At 42.2% G+C, this 24,042-nt stretch overlaps 1 protein-coding gene across 1 annotated transcript in view; it reads left to right on the plus strand.

Annotated features, from left to right (window-relative positions):
* The first annotated feature begins 620 nt into the window (after positions 1-620).
* Positions 621-24,042, plus strand: part of trim37 (tripartite motif containing 37) — a 33,826-nt gene continuing 10,404 nt past the window's right edge. Inside the window, exons 1-17 of the mRNA XM_030068798.1 lie at positions 621-812; positions 5,030-5,110; positions 6,026-6,127; positions 7,935-7,975; positions 9,296-9,412; positions 9,840-9,927; positions 10,883-11,005; positions 12,358-12,481; positions 13,016-13,083; positions 13,394-13,518; positions 14,645-14,695; positions 16,883-16,964; positions 17,639-17,715; positions 18,041-18,220; positions 18,674-18,788; positions 19,663-19,854; positions 21,482-21,615. Coding sequence (XP_029924658.1) covers positions 5,090-5,110; positions 6,026-6,127; positions 7,935-7,975; positions 9,296-9,412; positions 9,840-9,927; positions 10,883-11,005; positions 12,358-12,481; positions 13,016-13,083; positions 13,394-13,518; positions 14,645-14,695; positions 16,883-16,964; positions 17,639-17,715; positions 18,041-18,220; positions 18,674-18,788; positions 19,663-19,854; positions 21,482-21,615 — 1,640 coding nt within the window. The 5' untranslated portion in view covers positions 621-812; positions 5,030-5,089. The remainder of the gene's footprint in view (positions 813-5,029; positions 5,111-6,025; positions 6,128-7,934; positions 7,976-9,295; positions 9,413-9,839; positions 9,928-10,882; positions 11,006-12,357; positions 12,482-13,015; positions 13,084-13,393; positions 13,519-14,644; positions 14,696-16,882; positions 16,965-17,638; positions 17,716-18,040; positions 18,221-18,673; positions 18,789-19,662; positions 19,855-21,481; positions 21,616-24,042) is intronic.

The following is a 24,042-nucleotide window of genomic DNA, read 5'->3' on the forward strand; positions in this document are numbered from 1 at the left end:
CATTTTCTACATCCTAAAAATAGCTGAGGACCCCTGGAAGGCCCGCAAGTCTCCCTGGACCGCACTTTGGAAACCACTGATCTATCTATAATATACCTTTTTATTTACATGTAAAATGAGGGTGAAGCAGAGAGGGGAGAGAAGGTGGAAGAGGAGAAATGAGGGGGGAAAATAAGATATTAAGTGTTCTATTCCTTTATATGGGATTCTGCTACTATAACTGTTATTATCTGTGTTAGTCCATTTCACAGCTGTCTCCTCTGTAAAATGAAACTGTAATTTATATAGTTGCAACATGTTATTTCTTGGTTGATTCTATTGAACTTAAAACGTTAATAAAATACAAATGAAATATTATAGGTTACGTGTTTATTATTGACATCTCATGACTCTCATTATACACACACTGCACTACTGGTAGATAACACGTAAATACACGTAGTATTGAACTTAAAACATTAATAAAATACAAGTGAAACAAAACAAACAAACAAACAAAAAAAATACGTTTTATTATCTATATTATAGGTTAGACGTTTATAGAGTGCCTGTAGAGAGACGTTTATTATTGACATAAAAAGGACAGTGTGCTTTTATTTTGAAACAGGAAGTGACGCCGCTGTTGGCTACTTGTCTCTTGACTCACCTGGCGCTGGTGGCATCTTCTGGTCTTTTTTAGCCGAGCGCAGGTCACCTCCGCTCCAACAGCCTCAACAAGAGCCGTGTGTTTATTCACAGAGTTAGTCTAAATGCTTGGCTGTGTCCCGCTGGTTCGTGTGCGGCCGTGACCGGGACGCTGCGCCTCGGGGAAGGTAAGCGCTAACGGCAGGGAGCTAGCGAGCCTGCCCCGGTGTGTGTAGCCGAGCATCAGGTAGCAGCTAGCCGGCTAACCTGCTCATGACGCGGCTGATGCTCATAGAAATATCTTGTCTTGCGGTGTGATGAATGGCTGTCAGTGTGTGTGTCAGTGTGTGTGTGCTGATGCTGGGCGGTGTGTGTTGCCAGCTTGCTAGACACCGACCCGTAGATGCCGCACTAGCCTGGTGTTGTGTGACTGTGCAGCGCTAGCCTGTGAGCCGCCGGCCCCTCCGCTGCAGAGGCGCCGGGCTGCGCTGCTGATCAGGGCTGCGCTGCTGCTGAATGACAACAGCCGCTGTCATCCATATATTGTCAGAAAATCATGTCTCAGCACCCGCTGCTAATGCTAAAGCAGATCGACAGTGCTTGTCATGATGTCATATATTCAGTCCTGCCCGTTGAAAAGAGGCTAAAGTGAGCCTGTCGGTGGCTGCAGCCCTGCAGCAGGGAGAGGCGAGGGTCCGCTGCACCTGCAGACTCAGAGCAGGTAGGAGATAAAAGACAAACTGGAAATAAAATATTTGCAGCTCCAGCCAGTTGAGCTTAGTTGGAAGTAGGGTTGGGAATCTCTGGCATGTGGCCGATTCGATACATATCTAGATACACGGGTTACGATTCGATTCAGAAACGATATATTTTTAATAGAGAACTATTCGATACGATTCGATACAGTTTAAGAACGATACGATTCGATACGGTTTAAGAACGATACGATTCGATACGGTTTAAGAACGATACGATTCGATACGATTCGATACGGTTTAAGAACGATATGATATGATTCGATATGGTTTAAGAACGATACGATTCGATACGATTTGATACGGTATAAGAACGATACGATTCGATACGGTTTAAGAACGATACGATTCGATACAGTTTAAGTACGATACGATCCGATACAACCCTAAAAACAATACGATAGTTAACATTTGTTGATGTAGACTGGGCATCACCAAATGATGGACCGCGGTCCGGGCGCGGAACCAGTGGCGGTTCTGTCCAGACCCGTGACAACAAGAGAGCACTTTTTACTTCAGATCTTTTGTAGCACAGAGGAAATATGCTTCTCAAACACTCGCTATTTAGTGAGAACGATACGATTCGATACGGTTTAAGAACGATACGATTCGATATGGTTTAAGAACGATACGATTCGATACAGTTTAAGAACGATACGATTCGATACGGTTTAAGAACGATACGATTCGATACGATTCGATACGGTTTAAGAACGATACGATATGATTCGATATGGTTTAAGAACGATACGATTCGATACGATTTGATACGGTATAAGAACGATACGATACGATACGGTTTAAGAACGATACGATTCGATACAGTTTAAGTACGATACGATCCGATACAACTCTAAAAACAATACGATAGTTAACATTTGTTGACGTAGACTGGGCATCACCAAATGATGGACCGCGGTCCGGGCACGGAACCAGTGGCGGTTCTGTCCAGACCCGTGACAACAAGAGAGCACTTTTTACTTCAGATCTTTTGTAGCACAGAGGAAATATGCTTCTCCAACACTCGCTATTTAGTGTTAGTGTATGATTATGAGTTGTATAACATAATAAATTATCTTGAAAGAGTAGATGTTTACCAGTAAGTTTGACTCCAATAATTTAACAATATGTTAAATTATTATTTGTTTTGAAAATGTAAATTACTTATCAAACAGACCTAAACAATTCAACAATGAATGAGCAGGAGCATTCCTGTGATAACATAGATTGAATATGAAAAATAAGCCAAAGTGATACCTCTTCTCTGAATAGACAAGCTAAGCCAGTGTGCTGCTGTTAGCCAGTGAAAATACAGCAGAGTGGCACCTCTTCGCTTTGTTACAATCTATGTCAGTGCGCTGCTGTAGCTGGAAAGTTTCTCTGCCTTTTGGATTCGAATGGGCCGGTGCAGTTGTTGTAATTTTTTTCTTGGTGGTGCAGGTGCAGGTGAAACGACTGGAGGGGTTGTGCCACCCAGATTTGACCTCACAGGGCGCCAACCAGCTCCGCGCTGCGCAGACCGGTGCGCCCTCGCGTCCCGCGATCACATACACAATGAATGGCTGTGGTGGCCGAGGTCTGCGTGAGCACGCGCAATGCGAAAGCCCCTTAACGTTACGGAGCATGCGCGAGAGTCTTTTCGTGAGCTCTCGCGTTGTTTAGAGATGAAAACTGTAAAGCCTCAGGCAACCGATTCATAGTCTCGCGATATCCGATCCACAACTCTACAATCGATTCATCTAAGGATTCATGGCGGATTTCGTATCGATTGAGGAGTCTGCTACCGATACAGCCGTATCTCTCACCCGTAAAATCGGTTATCCGGTCGTATCGGTGTGTCGTACCCAACCCTAGTTGGAAGGTGGGATCACAACAGTGAAAAGGCTGTCTGAGTCCTCACACAGTGTCCCAGCTGTGTGTATGTTTTATTTAGTTGTAATGAGATTTTTGAATTCCGACCCATTTGAAAACACTGATTTTATTTCACTTCCCTCTTTAGCTGCTCTGTAGGACAGTAGTGGTGCTATCCTCCTCTCATTATTCCTGAGTGCTGGATACTGGCAGTATTTTCCCATAATTTCCATGTGCTATAACTTTGGATTTATGCCTGTCTTTTACTGCTTTTATTATGTGTATGTCCTGCTATTTGTTTATTGTTGATATTGTCTTCTTTTATCATGCAGAGGTGCAGAGCCCACGTTTCGTTGTGCATCCTTGTACATTGACAATAAAGGCTATTTGATTCGGGGATGCTCCACATGCTAACTGTTAGCCTCCTGCCATTGAGGTGAACATCCCCCCAGCTAACGCAGTTAAGAATAACCGAATAAGAATAAGAACAACACACATACAACTGTTACTGTCCTGAAAGACCTGGAGGTTTCTGCACTTCCAGTATCACTCCGCTGCAGAGGAGCAGTGACCCCAGAGATGGAAGTACATTACTTGCTATCAGTTGTTTTTTTTTGTTTTTTTTCCACTGAACACATGTGTGCAAGTTGGAGTACAAAAGCTGGTAAATAATGTTGTGGTTAGCTTCCTCTTTTCCTTCGCCACCGTAGGAGCTGAAGACCACACAGAGAGAGTAGACCGCACAAGAAAATAGTTCTCCTGATGATATTTAAAAAAAAAAAAAAAAAAAAAAAATCCTTTTTAAATGGATTTTTTTTTACGGCATTCTAGGCTGTAAAAATTCAGCTAAACAAAATGTAAAACTAAGGCAGTCTGTCTTTGAAATTAAGCAAAAATAATTATTCATGTCTTGAGCAGGACAACTCAACAGACATATCGACTCTCAGCCTTCGTGTTGGTCTGTTGAGATGCCGTGCTCGAGAAATAAATAATTGTATTGCATTATTCAAAGATGGAGTGGCTTAGTTTTTCCATGGCTGTCTGCGTCACTTACATATTAATATCAAACAAGACCACCAGGATTTTGTTGGACTTTTACTTGACGTACTAAAGAGCACCTGTCTTATGAGCCACGAGAGCCATGCAGCGCTTCCTTTGATTTAACATTTTGAATGGTTTAAGGCACATATTCTCAAGGGTGTTAGCCGGGGGGAAGTCCACCTCAGTGTCAGGAGGCTAACGGTTAGCAATCTGGAGCATCCAGTCAGTATCCAGCACTCAGTAACAGTGACAGGAAGATCACACCACTACTGTCCTACATAACATATTTTTTTTCTAAATGGGTAAAGTGTCCCTTTAACTTAAATAATTGTGATTCATGACATAGGGCAGTGATGCACAAACCATGTTATACGTGCAGAGATCCTGCTGGTCATGAAATATCTATTGATGATCATGTAAGTTGGTGTCATGGCGGCCTGGTAGCTCACCTGGTGGAGCCTGGACCATGAATCGAGGCTGAGTCCTGACTGCAGCGGCCTGGGTTCGAGTCCAGCTTCTGTCCTCTGCTGCATGTCTCCCCTGCCTCTCCTGCCTCTCTGCTGTCACGGTCATAATGTTTCAGGAAGAAGACTGAAAAACAAAAAGGAATAACAGGTTTTTGTCCTGTAATTGGTGCGGCTCATGGAAAAGTCTCTCACATCAGGGCTACGGTGAAGACTGTGGTTAGGGTTAGCTTTATAAAAAAAAAAAAAAAAAAAACCCTCAAATTTCAGCTTAAATGTTCTTTGTGTTTTCAGACCACTGGTGAAGACTTCATCTGATTTTCCTCTGGTATCAAGAAAGCCACCGTGGCTGAAATGGATGAACAAAGTGTTGAGGTATGTAGACCATGCAGTGATGCGAGGGTTCTTTGTTTTTCACTGACCCAGATAACCCTTTTAATTTATTTTTTTATTCTACTGTTTTTTTTTTTCAAAGGTAGATTCTACACATTAAACGCCAGCCTGGAATATTGATGAAATGTCATCATTTTTCAAAAGTTTAAAATTTGATGCTGTAAATTTTTTTAACTGTTGCATAAGATTTTATGAACTTCAAACGTCCATCATAGATTGCCTCAACAAAGATAATAGAGTAGCTCTGATTCAGGTGACTGGGAAATGATCTGATCTAATCTAATCTATCTCAGGAATACTGTGAGAAACAAGGGAAAGCCTGAAGCTTTCACAGGATTTCCCCATTCATGTATAAACTTCATGTATTAAATAGTGTCTTGGTTCTTTGAACTTGTTTGATTTGTTAAATATAGTGTTTAATATAGTTATCTTGAATAGCTGTACATACTTATTTTGAAAAAAAAAAAAAGAGACTGTGGTGGGTAGAGAGTAGACACCAGGATGTGCAGGCATCTGACCGGCTGAAGTGAAATGACCTCACATGACTTCTACTTCCTGTGAAACAGTATCTTAAGCAGTGACATCATCCTGCACTAGAGGGTGTTAATTAAAATTTCAACCAATAAAACTTTTCACAAACTCTTTAAGCATCCTCTCTCATCCACCTTACACCTAAACTGTCCATGTGGGGAGTGAAAAGGCATTATCATTAACTGGTAATGCCTTTTAATTGCGAATTAATTGTCCCTGTTCATATTTGTTGTTAAATTCCTCTGAAATACAATTCAAGGTAGGGTTAAAGTCTTTAGAGCCCTTAAAATTTGCAGACACACAGTTTTTTTTCTGTCTCACCTGCTCAGAACTGAAGTGTTGTCCTTTTCCCTGTCTCACCCCCAGAGCATAGCCGAGGTGTTTCGCTGCTTCATCTGCATGGAGAAGCTGAGGGATGCCCGTCTCTGTCCACACTGCTCCAAACTCTGCTGTTTCAGCTGCATACGAGTAGGTTCATCCATAATGTTTAACAGTGTCTCAGCTCACTAACTAAATGAAGAGCCGTCTTTACAGCACCACTCCTAAATTTTGAGTAGTGGCCACAAATTGTGTGAAATAAACATAAGCTGTGATTATTAGCTCTGATGCCTCTTAGCGTTTGGCCAGAAATTCAGCTGCATTGTTTGGGTTCGTGTTAAAGCTCCATGTATAGTTTCATTCCCTGAGTAGAAGTCAGAACATTAAAGGGTTAGTTCACCCATTTTGAAAACTGTGATATTTTCACTGCTAGGTTTACTTTTGGAGATCCTACTAATATAATTGTGAGGTGGTCTGTGTGTGTACCACCACTTTCCCTTTGGGCCAGTGATCCCACAGTTAGCTCCCAGGGTTTTTTGGGGTCCCTGAGTCGATTACACATGGTCCAGAGTTGATTGGACCGTGGGAAATAGTTAGATTGACTCGAGCTGTTCCACTAACACAATGTTGGTGCTAGAAGTTAAAGAAGTTTATTCACGTATCACTCAGCCAGTCCTCATGAGCTGATTTTATGCGAAAAGCAAGCTGAACTCCCATTATTGTGAAGTAACTTTTGTTTTTTTTGTTTTTTTTAGCTATTAATGATCAATAGAGAATGTAATGAGATAATGTGTTTTTAGTTTCACAGTTGTCTCAGAGATTTCAAGAGATGTGGCCTTAGTCAAAGCTTCAGATTTCCGTCAATTTATAAACAGTCAGAATTATTTGCAAATCATCATTTGGGAGAGTATGTACTTTTTAGCGGAGCTCCCTTTGTGGAATACCCTCTGGAGTATCTAAGGTGCTCTAGGCTGTTCTTAATTTGGGTTTGGTGGTGGTTTACATCTAACCCACCGAAAAACGTAGCTTGTGCCTCATGTTTCCCACATGTGCAACTTCAGTTAGCCTACTTTTAAGGGGTGATGGGGGCGGCAGTAAGAAGGATCAGGGGCAGGCCTGGGATGGAAAGCAGAGGGTAAAGATAGACACACCTGAAGGGTGCTTTGCTCTAGTGTATGAATGTCGGTGTGTGTTTAAGCCAACATATACCAGAAACAAGCAACATTACGCCTTAATGAGTAACTGAGTGCCTCACACCACTGTACCTGTTCATTTGAACTGTCTCTTGCTGCCTGATGGAAGATGGAGCTGTTTCTCTCTCATATGAACTTTTATTTTAACAAATTGTGTACAAGGGCGCCGCAATGGCTCTCTGTGAAGAATGCTTACCATGTAATTGTGAGGCTAAGTCACAGTGGCCTGGGTTTGAATTCGAGCCAGACGCTTCACTGCATGTCACCTCCTCACTCCTCAGTCTTTCCTGTCTCTCTCCTCTGTGGCAGAAATGCCCGAAAAATAACATTTTAAAAAATTAAAGAAGTTGTGCATGGATGATTTCACAATCAGCTGGATAAGTGCTAGATGTTTACTTGCTCTGTGCCTCTACTGCTCCGCCTCTCTCTGCCTGTCTGCTGTCTTAGAAAAATCAGCATGTCACAGTATAAAGTAAATATACTGGTATGATACATTTTTAGCATATTAAAAGTTGTGTCAGTATTATCATACACGATGTGATATGACGCACCCCCAGTGTACAGTTTAGTGCCTCTAGTGGTCACAGGCTGCATCGGGTACCTGTCACAGCAGAATCCATGTACTCATGCTATTAATCTTAATTTTATTTTCTCTTCTGTCATGGTAACAGAGTTAGCTACTGCTTCTGAATGAACTAGTCTGTGCATGTGGGTCACGTTTGTACACGTTCTCCGTCATTAAAGTGGATTTTCTCTTTTGACAGCGGTGGCTGACGGAGCAGAGAGCCCAGTGCCCACACTGCCGGTAAGTCCCTCCTCTGCCACCACACTGCCAAGGCTAAAACACTGTGTAGCTGCTCAACAGGATGTTAAGCAGCTACAGTTATGACTACCCATCTTTTAAAAGAGCTTCCTGTTTTTTCATTAATTTGACTGTCACTTGAAACTTGAAGGAAATAAAGTGCAAAATTTATCCATTCAGCTCAGCACCTCTGCTGCTCAGCAGAATGAAACAGGGGAGCGCTTGGTTCAGGAGTTTGAACCAAGCGCTCCCCCAATTTTCTTTCCACCTTTACCTGGGGAAACCAGTGTGTACTTAAAAACCAAAAATATGAGTATATAAGAAAATTACCAGCTCAATGTTGAGAATCACACGCCCAAAATCAGTGCCTCTACAAAAAAAAACCAAAAAAAAAGCCCAAAATGAAAACATTCCGCTGCCGTCCAAGGAGAAATTTGGTCCCCTGGCACCTCCCTGTCCCATAGAAAACAGGCCAGCGTGGCGTCGCTCTTCATCCTCCTCCTCTTCCTCAGTGCTCACCAGCAGATGAAAGCCAAACCCAGATTCGCTCTCGCTGTGGAACGAGCTTTGTCTGCTTGGCATTTTGCCTCGATAGATTTCCTTTTTTCGCGGTCCACGTCTGAGATTTTCATAGCTTCCTATTGGATGTGGTGCCATCACTCTGGCATGGCGCGCTGTGATTGGCTGGCAGCTACACACCTGCTGCCCAAAGGCCGACGCCCAGAGGAGTCCCGAGCTCAGCAGAACAAGAAAGTCGCACACACACCAATACACACTGCTAGAGACTCCAGAGTGATGATAGAGAGGGATCATTTTTGCCTATATAGGTTTTTTTTTTTTTTTTTTTTTTTTTTTTAAAGAAAATCCTGCTCATGTTGCCTCTAATTACATAAATACTGTCATCAACCATGAAATACTGTCATACTATGTTTGTGTCTCTTTTGAATTGGACTGCCACCAGCTCTAATATTTTCTCATTTGGTGCCAAGAGTGATGTATGGTCACCACACATAAACACACACATGCAGTGACACATATTCCAGTGTGTTTAGTAACACAGGTCAGCACACCACAGCATACAGGTCCATATGCATCAAGGCACTCTGTCAGTATGTGCTCATTTAATGTCACACAGTGTATGAAGTCCAGAGAGGGAAATATTCACGATTCACAGCGGTGACCCAAGCATGCTCTGTGGCCCACACTTTGAAAAACACTGGGTTTCTGGTTGTTGTTGAAAATTTTCTTATTTATAGTTTTGACAGATTTGTTTGTGTGTGTGTGTGTGTGTGTGTGTGTGTGTGTGTGTGTGTGTTTGGGCAGAGCTCCCCTGCAGCTCAGGGAGCTGGTAAACTGCCGCTGGGCGGAGGAGGTCACCCAGCAGCTGGACACCCTGCAGCTGTGCAGCCTCTCCAAGCATGAAGACAACGACAAGGACAAGTGAGGACCTCCTTCACTTCCTCCTCCTCCTCCTCCTCCTCCTCCTCCTCTCTCTGCTCCTGTTCTCGCTCTCCCTCACGCTGCTTCTCCTCCTCTTGCTGGTTTTCTTCCCCTGGGTTTCCTGTGTTGTTGCTGACTTGGCTTGTCATGCCCTTTCCTCCATTAGAAGACACTTTATCAGATTACGGCGAGCGTTCTGTCGGCGCTTCTCTGGCTCAGAAAAGACTTTGTGCCTTTGATTCGCATGTCAACCTGTCGGTGTGATGAACTACTTCATTTAATTAATTTGTCAAGAAAAGCATCCTTGTGTTGTAATGAGAAGCTAAGAAAATTTCCAAAAATGTGTTGTTCTTAATTGAATCTGATGAACTCTGTTTGTTTTTGTTTTTTAATTTTTTTAATATATATATATATTTTTAAACTGCAGATGTGAGAACCACCATGAGAAGCTGAGTGTTTTCTGTTGGACCTGTAAGAAGTGCATCTGCCATCAGTGTGCTCTGTGGGGTGGCATGGTAACTGTTCACACACTTTTTTTTCACACACTCTTTTTCAGTGGCCAAGTGATGTAGGATTTCCTGAGTTGAACTAACTATAAGTTGTACATTCAAGTTGATAAACCGTCCACAATGAAGTCCATAGCGTTTCAGCTGAAATGGGGGCGGGCAGTTAAAGAGTGGATTTTCTCTCAGCAGTGAACTGTTCCTTTAAATGGTTTGCACATTTGGAGGGTCACCTTACCAGGAATTTCATCAGGAGTTTATCTGTTGCACATGTGACTTAGCAGCTTTTAAAGTTGCACTAAGCAATATAACAGGTTATTTATATACGTTTTTTTTTTTTTTACATTAAAACAAGCCCTTGCAATGTGAGAGTCATCACTGTGGGTCTTCATTCCACCGCATCACAGCCACCCTGTTTGTTATTTCCTAGTTTGAGCTTTCTAAATTTCTGTATTGGCTCAAATAACCTCCTCCTTAGCCCTCCTCCTCACCCGTTGCTGCTTCAGCTTCATTCAGAGTTTTTCTAAAACTGCACATTCTGCAGATACACATATCCAAATTTCAGATCAGCAGTGCGAGTGCCCCTGTCAGTGCAGCCGGCACTGCGGCCACAGAAAAGATTCACTCAAAGCAGCTTCCCTTGTAGCTGAAAGTCTGCAGCTTCTCTACATTTCAAATTGGAGCTCAGGGACAAAATAATCCATTCAATCCAAAGGGAACCTTGTGAGAATGAAATGCATCGCTCATTTCCATCTCGTCAAAACATTGGGTTTTGTACAGGCAGACTCACATGAACCCGGAGGCAGCGTCGACTTTGTTTGTTTGCAGATGCAGTTTGAGCTCTCAACGCCCTCTAGTGGTCAGAAGTCAATAGTTCAGCTCTAAATTAGAGCTCTGCATGCATCTTTATTGAATGTTTCCGTGACATTCCTATTATTGAGTATATTTTCATCTTCATTGCATCCAGCATGGCGGCCACACCTTCAAGCCCCTGGTGGAGATCTACGAGCAGCACGTGACCAAAGTGAACGAGGAGGTGGCCAAGCTCCGCCGCCGCCTGATGGAGCTCATCAGCCTGGTGCAGGAAGTGGTGAGAGCTGCTTCCTGGTTTACACACAAGTGACACACATGGGTCTAGGAATGGCGAAAATGGAAAATTTTCTTGGTTGACGACTGGGCCTCATTAATCGGTTTATTTCGGTTAACCGAAAATATTATTTGACTGTCTGTAAAGTTTACAGACAGTCAAGAACGTGACCGTGTCCGTTCTGTAGCACGGATGTCCCCTCATGATATCCTACTAACATTATGTAATTTATGCATGTTGCTTACTGTGGTGTAGAAGAAATCTCTCTCTCCTCGTGAAAAATATTGTCTCCAGACTTGATGAGTCTGCTTGGTGGTTTTATGACTCTTGCAGACTTGCATGACATATTTTGTTCAAAACTCTACGTGATCACCATGAGCTCGGCTCGTTTCTCCGGTGTGTCTCTGCCGAGCTGAGCTGTGTGCGTAATGACGTAATCCAAGCCCGGCAGAGCGTCCCGTCGCCATGTTTACCCTATTAAACTGTATGTGGGTTCATGAGTAACTTCTTTCAGGAACAGTTAGAATTTTTTCGATAGAGCAAACTTTATGGAAGTTACAGTATTTTCAATATGACATGTGCATTTGTGTCGGCGACGACACGTTGGGCCTTAAAATTAACCGACAAGATGATTCGGTTAAAGTTCAAACGGTCAACAACAGGTCAAACAGCCACTGGTTAGCATCCCTACATGGGTCTGCTGAGGCTTATCCACACCAACCCCCATGTGTGCTTTGGTCATGTTGTGTCAGTCTTAGGAATGTGCTTAGCTTTCACAAAATGGGATCACCTCCAAAGAGAAAGAGAAACAAGTTCTCAGAATCACAATCAGATTCAGAAATACTTTATTTATTTATCCCCGAGGGGAATTTGGAACTAAATTAGAAATGATTGTAAGGCTGTATTACAGGACATGGGATGCAATTTTCTGAACTGTTGTAGCTGTTCTGTTATTTCTCTTCCTGTTTGGTCACCATATCCACAATACTAGCAATTATTCATCAAAAGTTTCTTTGTGTAAATATTTTGCAAAGGTGCCAATAGTCATCCATACAAAATCATCACACTATCGATATAAAGGTATTCTGTCAAAAATATCATAATATTTGATTTTGTCCATATCACCCAACCCTATGTACAACACACATGTACAGGCTTAATGCTGCAGCTGAATGGTGCAGTTTAGCTGTGTTTTAGATGCCTGTTGGGTTAAGCTTGTTTCTTGACTGATTGGATGTGTTATCCGTTAGATGATAAAAAGTTGTAGATGTTTCAGTGGACAGCTAATATCTCTAAGTTATTCCTTTCATAGGGCTCATTTTATAAGGTCTGACTCTTTGTTCTTTGTGGCTCAGGAGAGAAATGTGGAGGCGGTGAGGGGAGCAAAGGACGAGCGAGTTCGAGAGATCCGAAACGCCGTGGAGATGATGATCGCTCGGCTGGACAACCAGCTGAAGAACAAACTCATCACCCTCATGGGTAGGCTGTGCCTCACTCTCTGCATTAGTATGACTACTGACCAGGGTGTGTGCATGTCCTGCAAACCTCTCAAACTATCTTAAATCATTTTATCTAAAGCAGTGTCCATCTGGGTAGGTTGCACCAGCGTAAAAAACATTAAAAAACTATGCCAGCCTTACCTACATCCATGCATATTTTTACACATTTCAGTATGTATTTCTGGCTCCTTTAGATATTCATTATGAAGCTTTATCTAGATGTCTGAGTGTGTTGATGGAGAAGCATGTGGCAGAGAGAGGGTTAGGGTCAGGGTCCTGCAGAATTCACAAGTAATTCATGGTTATGACCTGATGTGGCTTTATGAATGTCCCACTTGTGTAGAGGTTGAGTTAAATGAGTTCAGAAAACAATCCTGTTTTCTCGGTGCAGTGGGCGAGTGGCTGGCTGGTCAGGAGCTCCACTGTGGGTGTCGGGGGATGACTTCATGGTGTTTCATGACTTATTTGATGTTTTAGTGCATTCAAATATAGAAACACCTTTCATTCCCACCAGGCCAGAAGACATCCCTGACCCAGGAGACTGAGCTGCTGGAGTCTCTCCTGCAGGAGGTTGAGCATCAGGTCGGTAGTTCAGTGCAGATTCATCACAGATTTGACTGTGTTATCTACCAAATGAGCAACTCATCTAGTTATTAATGTTCATATGCATGACTCATGGCATGGAGAAATAGCTCATCATTACATTGTTTTGACTATTTAGTGCCAAGATGCATCAAAGTGAGCAGTGGACACAGAAAATTATATTTCATGGCTCAGGGGGCAAACATGGGCTTGTTTTGGCTGCTTGTTGGAAGGCAGGAGATGTGACTGTGGTGTTTTGTGTGTGTGTGTGTGTGTGTGTGTGTGTGTGTGTGTGTGTGTGTTGGAACAGCTTCACTCCTGCAGTAAGAGTGAGCTGATCTCCAAGAGCCCAGAGATCCTGCTCATGTTCCAGCAGGTTCACAGGAAGCCCATGCAGTCCTTCGTCACCACACCCGTTCCTCCAGACTTCACCAGGTAATCTGCTCGTTGGTGCACAAGCCAGGTTTCTGTTTTCCAAGCAGACACTAAAGGCTGCAGGGCGTGTGTGTCCAACATACCTCTGCGAAACACGCTAAGCAATTCTCCGCCAAAACGCTAGGGTGCACGTTGTTTTTTTTTTTTTTTCAGCAGACCTACATGCACCCTGTGATGTGATGTATGGTTGCTCCTCTACCTGTTGTGGTGCCGGCAGCGCCATTTTTAAAAGGAGCAGCAGTAGATGGGGAGTCCGCGTAGTTATAATTTCTCAGAGGTGCGTGGCAAGGCTCTGCGGCGGTCGCACAACCCCCGTACGCTCGGCTTAGGCAGAAGCATAATTCAGCCTTTACTTCACATCGAAAGAGGCTGAACTGAAAAGCATACATTAACACATTAAGACATTAACATTCAGCTTGCTTTGTAAACAATTATATTTATATCTGCAGAGTAATATAATACAACACCATATGGCTGTAAAACCTACTGTTTATTTATGTATTTATTCAATTAGCCTTTATTTAACCAGGAAGGCTTCACTGAGATCAAAAATCTCTTTATCAGGAGTTTCCTGGCCAATAGGGGAGCAAAGCAACACAGCACTTTACAACAGATAACACTGATGACGATATATAATTACTGATAAAAACAGACCCACTGATGGTAACAAAAATCATTTTATTTGAAATCAAGGGAAAGAAAGAATGAATGAATTAAATTTTGTTATGGTTGTGCATACAGTTGCATGCCCAGCTATTGCTCCCTCTGGTATGATAAATGTGCTGTTATTTCCAGTTGTTGTAGTTTGTGCATGTTTGAGATCAGAGAGAAGAACGTCTGTGAAGTTTCTCCTCATGCGTCTGATGCAAACTGACTTTAAAACTCCTGTCGTCTGATCTCAGCCTAAAGCAAATCTGTCGTCTCTCAAAGCCTGGCAAAAAAAAAAAAACGAAAAATAAAACACTCAACTGTGGCATCAAGGTGAAATAACGACTATTCGTTTGTGGTTTATATATTATATTATATTTGACTATGGATGACTGACAATGTAGAGGAGATTTTATTCAGAGAATGATCACCGTGATGTGGGAATCTGTTGCGTTTTCACCTTTCTGTTCATTTTCAGCGAGCTGGTTCCTGCATACGACTCCAGCACTTTTGTTCTGGCCAACTTCAGGTAAGTCATGTGTCGTGACATCTAACAAATGCCTTGATCCTTTATCTATAGAGCAGTAACTCTATATAGTGGAATAGTCTGCCTCACTATCTCTGTTGTACTGAAAGTAAGCAGGTATTTAAAAAGAAACTTAAATCTTACTTTAGATTATAATGTTGACTCGGCTGTATGTCGAATTGGTTTTGTTTTGTGTTCAGAGAAAATGAATTTTTAGATTTATGAAAATTATTAAATGTTTGTTTTAACCGTTTTAACATCAGGTATATTAGAATTGTATTTGTAAATGTATGATGTATTGTAGATGATGTGATTGACTGTTTTGTATGTTTTGTTGTTGTTCTTTGTGGCCCCCAGGAAGACTAGTTGAATACTACAGCACCAACTAACGGGGATCCTTAATAATAAACTAAACTAAACCGTGTTTAGTGACGTGACAGTAGTGACAGTCCTGGGCACAGACAGCACCTCTGATCTTACTGCCAAAACTCCTTCAAATTATACCTCCTCATCTTAACACAACACGAGTGATTCCTCTGCACAAAGTCGACACACAGAGCAGAAAAATCAGAATAAAAATCAGAATAATCATCTGTAGTGTCTAGTGTTGCAAAATTCCCGGAATTTTTGGAAATTAACGGGAATAAATGGGAATAAATGGGAATAAATGGGAATTTTCAGGGAATTTTCAGGAATTTATATTCACTGCATTCACCCGGTCATACACATGTATACATAATAAACATTTTGGTTTGTTATAAGCAGATATGCATGCAAACATGTTACATTAGAATGAATTTCCAGGGAATTTTCGGGAATTTTCATAACTGGCAATGAGTCTTTTACATCGCTGTGGCCCACTCCTTTTTACAGAAATATTTTAATTCAGCCAAATTGGAGGGTTTTCGAGCATGAAAGGCCTGTTTAAGGTCATGCCACAGCATCTCAATTGGATTTAAGTCTGGACTTTGACCAGGCCACTCCAAAACCTTCATTTTTTTTTTTTGTTTTTTTAAGCCATTCAGAGGTGGACTTGCTGGTGCATTACTTTTTCACATAGGGCCAGGTAGGTTTTGATAGCCTTTTTCCCTTAATAAACGAAATCATCATTTAAAAACTGTATTTTATATTTACCCGGGTTATCTCTGTCTAATATCAGAATTTGTTTGATGATCTGAAACATTTAAGTGTGACAAATATGCAAAAAAATAAGAAATCAGGAAGGGGGCAAATACTTTTCCACAGCACTGTATGCCCCCCTCAGCAACTAAAAAAAGTGGTGATATTGATGCTGACATTCATTTTATTGATTATTGTTTATGTTTTCCCCATTCACCTTAACAACAACAAAAATGAAAATTTCCAAATTTCCCAAGCTTAAATTTCCATGAAAACTGTTTAAACACCTCATTCAAATGGATAACAAGAAAAAAAAAAAACGAAAATTCCCCAAATTCCCGAGCTGAATATTCCTGGGAATTTTCGGAAAAATTGGAAAAAGAGTGAAAGCAAAAATCTCCTGAAAATGTCCAATATCTCAGAGTGAAAATTCCCACAGGAATCTTCGGAAACTTTCCGGGAAATTTACCGGGAACTTTCCACCCCTTTGCAACACTAGTAGTGACAGAGTGAGCAAAGAGTGCTGCATCACTCCGGTCATCCGGGCAACATGAAATCAACTAACTTGTGAACTTGATAACTTGTAAATTCGTTTGTGTTTCTTAAAGTGAATCTGAAGTTCCGAAAAGGATAATGTGGTTATAATAAAATAAAAATAAAATTGAATTGAATTGGTTTAAAATACAAATGAACCAGAGATAGACAGAGGTGCCCTTTGAGTTGAAGAACAGAATGAAGACATACATGCAGGTATGAAATGGCTTCTGAGGGAAAACAGGACAACACGGACGCCTAGACTCAGTGTATTTTCACGCTGACATAAAGCAGGGCTAAAATAAAGCAGGTTGAGACATTATCAAGTCTGAGCTCCAGGGCCAGCACCCAGAATCAGGATGAGCCTGAAGAGTATTTTGGATGAGATGCAGAGGATTTGACGACATGGTTTATTAATAACTGAAAGAGAGATTTTAAAAATGTGTCCATCGAGGTCATCGCTTAATGTTGGAAAAGATGTCGAGCTTCTCCACAGGGTTTGTGATGTGTGTGTGTGTGTGATTGTTGTGTTTGTAGCACCCTGAGGCAGCGTGCTGACCCGGTGTACAGCCCTCCTCTACAAATATCTGGACTCTGCTGGAGACTTAAAGTCTACCCGGTGAGTAACAAACAGCTTCCCACGTTTGTCTCGGTTCCCTGATTTCTGTTTTGCATCTTTTGCTTTCTTTCTCTCTGCGTCCCGTTTGCGTTTGTCGTCTCCTCAGATCCTGTCCCTTATTCTCATTTCTCGATATGCACGTCCTCTGCTCCTTTCTTTGCAAGTCGTCCTCACGTCTTCGTACGCAAGCAGAGGAGGAGGAAAAGGGATACGAGGACGGAGGAACTGAGGCAGCAGTTATTTAACCAAATGAGACATGTTTGCATTTTAAAGTCTCTCAGTTCCTCCTGATGTGTTGCACCACTGCAGGCTCGTGTCATTTCTTACGCCAGACTTTATCACGACACGCGATCTAAAGTGCTGCTTCTTAGATTTTCGACTCTTTAGAAAAATGATCTTGATGCCACAAGATTTTCTAAATGAAGGAGCACAATAACATTTTACATTTTAATGTAGGTCTGTCTGAAAGCCTTCACACTCCCAACCCAACACTAGGTACAGCAGTTTAGAAATAAATATTGTGGGTTAATAGCTTAATTTCATTACAAAGGCATGGATGCCTTGTAAGGATGATTTCTGATATTAGCCAGTTGTCATTTTCTGTCTTCACATATTTGTGTGTGTGAATGTGTGTTGTTTTTATTCTTATTTTCACATTCTTTGTGTTTCCACAGGATGGTAATGGTGTGGTCCGTGGAAACTACCTGTCTGTATTCCTGGAATTGTCTGCTGGACTCCCTGAGACGTCAAAGTATGTCCCTCACAAATGTCGCATTTCCCTGTAAACCTCGTCTTTGTTTTTTCTGTCCAAACCCTGCCTTTCTTTGTCATCTTCTTCTTCCCAACTTCTCTTTTCTCTTTGAACCACTGACCCTAAAGGAATATGAACAACATTAGCAAAATGAATCCCTAAATACTTATTTTCCATTCGTATTTATTTTATACTGAACATTTATAGTTTTAGAGCTTTCAATAACAACATTTCAGTTTTCCTTTATTTTGGTCAGCCTGATTTTAAACCCGGTCTTTGTTGTCTTCTTGTGTGATTTTTTTCCCCCTGTGATGGTGTTGTGTAGATACGAGTATCGTGTCGAGATGGTCCACCAGGCCTCCAGCGACCCCACCAAGAACATCATCCGGGAGTTCGCCTCTGACTTTGAGGTTGGGGAATGTTGGGGCTACAACCGCTTCTTCAGACTGGACCTGCTGGCCAGCGAGGGCTACCTGAACATGCAGAGCAACACCCTGGTCCTCCGGTGGGCTGACACACACACACACACACACACACACACACACACACACACACACACACACACAGGAGTGTTTGGCAGCTCACTAGATATCTTTAAAAGACTAAAAACCTGCCTTTTCACTCGAGCCTTTAACGAGCTCCACACCATGTTGTCTTTTATGGTTTTATTTGCATCTTTTGTTTTATTTCAAATTTCTCATCTTTAGCCTTTCCATAATTCCACCCCGCACTGTGTTTTATTCTTTTTAATGTTTTATTTAATGTGTTTCAAATAATTCTTCTTTTTATTGTGAAGCACTTTGAGCTGCAATTCTTGTATGAAACGTGCTACACAAATAAAGCTTTATTATTATTATTATTATTATTGTTATTATAAAATATCCCAGTAACATGAAGTAATGAAGTGTTCAGCAGCTGACTGTAAGCAGTAATCAGGTCATGTTGTGATGCTGTGCAGCTACCAGGTTCGCTCGCCCACCTTCTTCCAGAAGTGCAGAGACCAGCACTGGTACATCAGCCAGCTGGAGTCTGCGCAGTCCAGCTACATCCAGCAGATCAACAACCTCAAAGAGGTAAGCTGTGTGTGTGTGTGTGTGTGTGTGTGTGTGTGTGTGTGTGTGTGTATGATTTTGTGTTCTTGTACTTGCATCCTTTTAGCCTGAAATGAGGACATTTTACAGCGATAAACTTTTATGCCACATAGAATTTAAAAGTGAACGTTTAATAGATATCTACGCTTTAGACAAGGTCCTCTGAGGTATATGATCAAAATAAATAAAATGTACATTTATGGTGTATATTTGTGATATTTACAGTTGTTCAAGCATCGCTTGAATCTAAAGTAAATACATTATAATCTCTTAAGTGCTTGGTCTAAGACTAGACAACATAACCAAAAAGAGTGTTTGCTGTATGAGAGCTGAAGCATCAGACACAACTGAGATCACATCATGTGCCCGATGGGGAAGACGCACACTCCGACAAATATAAGTTACATAAGTTATACCTAACAACAGCCACTAAAATGGTAGAGAAACAATATATTTGGTTTGATACAAAGTCACATTTAAGACCAATTTTAAATAAGCGCCCTGGGGAGCATAAGACTGCTTTCTGCACAAAACAAATTGCACGTCACCGTGATCAGGCAGACAGCGGCCCAGCAGCTTCCCCCAGATTCTTCAAGGCAGAACAGAAGAAACTGCCCCAATCCAGATTTACAAAGCTGAATAATTCTGAAGGGGTAATCCAGTGTTAAATAGCCAAAGAGCTCATTTGACTCTGGTTTTGATGGTGCGTACACTGCCCTCTAGTGGCAAAAAAACAGCATTATAATAGGGGTCGAGGAGACAACAGCTCTGCAGCTTAAGTGTCTCTTTGGTGCTGCTCTGAAAAGTGAAAAGCCTGTCAGTCTTATTGATGTCGATGTGTAACTGTCACTTCCAGAGGCTGGCCATCGAGTTGTTTCGCCAGCAGACGTCACGCAGCTCCTCCCCCCCCGACCTGAGGCTGGCAGCAGGCCCTGTGAGCTCTGTCAGAGACCCTCATTCTGCCAAAAGTGAAGATGACATCCAGACCACTCTGACCAGTCCTAAAGAAGGAGAGGACGAGGACAAGACCCGGCAGGATGAGTCTAATGTGAGGAGAACGCTTCGTGGCAGGGATCCTAACACAGATTTCACTGATAGCTGTCAGCAGCAAATCACTGACAGCTTGTTCATGATGCGTTCATATAATGAGACATAAGAAATATGTTTTGGGGCATTTCTGTGTTATTAAATGGGTATAGCTCAGAAAGAAAAGAGACAGGATGACAAAGTGCCCGGGCTGGGATCAAACCTCGGCCGCTGTGACTTAGCCTTGATGATGATAATAATAATAGTAATAAATCGAATTTATATAGCACTTTTCTAAGTACTCAAATGCCCCTTTTCCACCAAAAAGAGCCTGGTACTAGTTCGGAGCTGGTGCTAGAGCCGGTGCTTAACTGGTTCCAACAAAGAACTGGTTTGCTTTTCCATCGGCCAACAGGCAAGCGGAGCCAAGTCAGAGCCACGTCATGACGTCAGCGGAAAACGTGATCACGTGGGTGTGCCAGACGCTCACTTGGAATCACAACAACCAACATGGACGACAAATGGACGAGCCATCGTAGTGATGCAAATACTGCTCGTGTCTTTACAAGCCTACATTGCGATCCAGAGGCGAAAAACGCAATTATTGCTGCCTACCCGTCGTATTTGCGGTCGGAACGAACGGCGACTATGTTTAGCTTTACGTTTATAGCGTTCGCTGTTCCTGTTTGGGTCTGTAACCCCGCCCACCAATGACGTGGTGGGCCGTGTCATCGGTTCTTTCTCTGGCTCCTGTTTAGCCCCTGCTTGGAGTTGATGCTTGCCTGGAACCAGTTTGGAACCAGTTTGGCCGGTGCTTGAGCGGTCGAAAAAAAAAAAGAACCAGTGCTAAGTCAGGCACCGGCTCCGAACCAGCCCTGGAACCGCTTTGGTGGAAAAGGGGTAAAAGACGCTTACATGATATGTGGCACAATATTTGATAAGCCCTCATGAGCCACGGCGGCCCCATAATAAGAAAGATATGTGTGTGCATATTGATGAATCTGGTCAAGGCACTTTTTCTCTGACCTTTTCTCAGAATAACTAGGTTGGGTCCTCCAGTACTGGCTCAGGGCATGTTGAGTTAGTCCAAGTTAGTGGGAGATTGGGGTTTGCTGGCCTAAAAAAAAAAAGGAGCAGGAGAAAAGCTGTGAGGTCATCAAAGTTGACAGGTTTCATCTTGACATCAATATGCTTCCATACTAATTTAAACAGTTGATTTTGAGATATCCAGTTTCACATTTTCTTCTTTAAGAGTGATTTTAAAACAGCGGTAATGGGCTCATCATGCTGAATGAATTTAGTGATAGTGACATCTTGTGCACAAATTTCACATTTTGTCCTGTAGACGACGCTGCAGGAAAAGTCACGAGGTCACCAAAGTGGAGAGGGTTCATTCTCCGGGGAGCATCAATGTGTTCAGTTTGCTTGTGAATTTGTGAGATATCAAATTTGATATTTTAGTCTGAGGGTTTGAGTTTCCAACGTATTTTCTGTTGTTTTGGTTTCTAAGCTGCATCGGAGTGGATGTTGGCTCATCAGATGATTTTTCCCCAAATTTACATTCAGATTCGGTTTTCTAACTTGAACTCATTGTTTGAGCCTGGAGTCGTGGATGTGCTGTGATTGTGGTGTCACTGTGTGTTGTTCAGGAGCTGTCCGATGGCGACCTGGAGGTAGACTGTCTGACAGAGGAGGAGGTGAACCCGCTGGACGGCAGCAGCACCTCAGGAAGCTCCACAGCCACCAGCAACACTGAGGAGAACGACATCGATGAGGAAACCATGTGAGTATCATTTCTCACATTCCTGTACTGTACAGGTGGCCAGTTCTAGAAAGTAGAGCCTGCCCCCTTTACAAAATCTGGCACAGACTCTTAGATAGTATTTTTTTTTTTATATTTATTGTCTAAATTTAGTTTCTTTTTGGCTTCATTTTGGTTAAATGACTGGGCAAACCACAGCAATGAGCTTGTGTCCTAAATTAGCTATCTTGAAAAGTATTAAAAGTTGACGTTGTTATTAGAATAGTCTTGCGGTTTTCAAGATATTAATTTCTGTAGCTTGAATTCTGTGATCGATCCATATCATCATCTTGGAGATACGTCTTTATTTTGAGATTCTCATGCACGTTACCTTCCTAAACATTCAAACAGAGCTAGACCCAGGCAGGTAATGGCAGCTGCAGCCAGCAAACAAGAAGCGTACAATAAGGATATCAACTCCCCTCTCTGAAACAACCCAGCAGTGTGGAAATATTTAGGATTCTAGAGAAAAGACGGGTCAACTGACAAATCACAGGCCATATGCAAACAATGCCGGTATGAGATAAAATACAGAGGAAACATGAGGAAACTGGCCGAGCATCTAAAACAGAAACACAGCGTTGTGATGTAACCGATCGTGTTAAATGGGCATAACTATATCATCTCACATTGAGCGTCAGCCGCTGAATTGACACCCCTTCACACCCCTGGCCATGAGGTCTTAAAATGTTTGGAAACTTCCTTAAAAGGTATTAAATTTAGGATTCTGGTCCAAACCAGTCAGTTTCCCAAAAGGTCTTGAGGTTTGATGAAACAGTCATCATCACTGACTACACCAAATTTCTGCTGAGTTGCACAGAACATTGGAATAGAAAGCGATCCTTCAGAAGTACATTCCTCTAGCAGAGCTTAAACATGGTGTGTGATGGCACCTCAGAAAAACAGGCAGGCTGCAGACTTTGACGTCCATCACAGGGCTGACGTTTTAAATCCACCGTTTCTACATGCAATACAGCAAGAAACAATTTAACAAAAAGTCAAATTACAGAGACATTTCTCTTAGTGTTGCTAACCGGTGGCCATTTGACCGGTTGTTGACCGTTTGAACTTTAACCGAATCATCTTGTCGGTTAATTTTAAGGCCAAACGTGTCGTCGCCAACACAAATGCGCACGTCATAGTGTAAATACCGTAACTTCCGTAAAGTTTGCTCTATCGAAAAAATTCCAACTGTTCCTGAAAGCTAAGACGTTGCTCATGAACCCACATGCAGTTTAATACGGTAAACATGGTGACGGGACGCTCTGCCGGGCTTGGATTACGTCATTACGCACAGAGCTCAGCTCGGTAGAGACAGACCGGAGAAGAGAGCCAAGCTCATGGTGATCACGTAGAGTTTAGAACAAAATATATCAGGCAAGTCTGCAAGAGTCATAAAACCACCAAGCAGACTCATCGAGGAATCTGGAGACAATATTTTTCATGAGGAGAGAGAGATTTCTTCTACACCACAGTAAGCAACATGCATAAATTACATAATGTTTGTAGGATAGTATGTCAGCTATGTACAATATTTTACTTCGGGATGAATTGTGTTCCATATTATCTTCTGTCTGAATTGGTTTTGGGCCTGCTGAGGGGACATCCGTGGTACAGAACGGACACGGTCGCGTTCTTGACTGTCTGTAAACTTTACAGACAGTAAAATAATATTCTCTGTTAACCGAAATAAACCGATTAATGAGGCCCGGTGGTCGACCAAGAAAATTTTCCATTTTCGCCATCCCTAATTTCTCTGGTGCCCCCTCCCTCTCTCTCACCTGCCTTTCCTGTCTCTCCCTCTGCTGTGACTGTCAAAACAGAAACGCCTAAAAAAAAAAACTTTAAAAAAAATTTCATTGACAGTTCAGTTGGTGACTGACAGTAAACCTAATCAGTGTTTGAGTAAAGTACCATCTAAGTCCACCTTGTGATTTAGGATTTACGACCGCATTTCCACGTCACGGACGAGCGTCGAAATGTTCGTCTTGTTCGCACCGAATAAATCGTTGTTGTTTATCGAGTCACTCCAGTCCAGGATACTCCTGCAGCCATTCACAAGTGGTCCGATCACAAGTGACTGGTGTTTAGTACAGGTGTGAACAAGGGAGGTGGTTCCATAAATGAAAGGATTAAATATTCCAGATAAGAGTTTACACATCATTTATGTGCGCTCTCGGATTGTTGCATATTTTCTGTGTACGCCTGAAACGAGTCAGACTGTCGAAAAGTTTTCTGCGTTGGTTCAAAGGAAATAAAAGCAAATTTGCTCGTATGTCGCCTGATTTAATGAGGCCCAATGTGTGAACAAAATGACGAAGATATTTAGCTTTGGCCGCCAGCCAGCCTCCCACCAGCCAGCCACTCAGCCTGCCACACACTCGGCTATTCACCCAACCGCCCACACAT

The sequence above is a fragment of the Myripristis murdjan genome, chromosome 14, assembly GCF_902150065.1.
Source record: "Myripristis murdjan chromosome 14, fMyrMur1.1, whole genome shotgun sequence".
In the NCBI taxonomy this organism is placed as follows: Eukaryota; Metazoa; Chordata; class Actinopteri; order Holocentriformes; family Holocentridae; genus Myripristis; species Myripristis murdjan.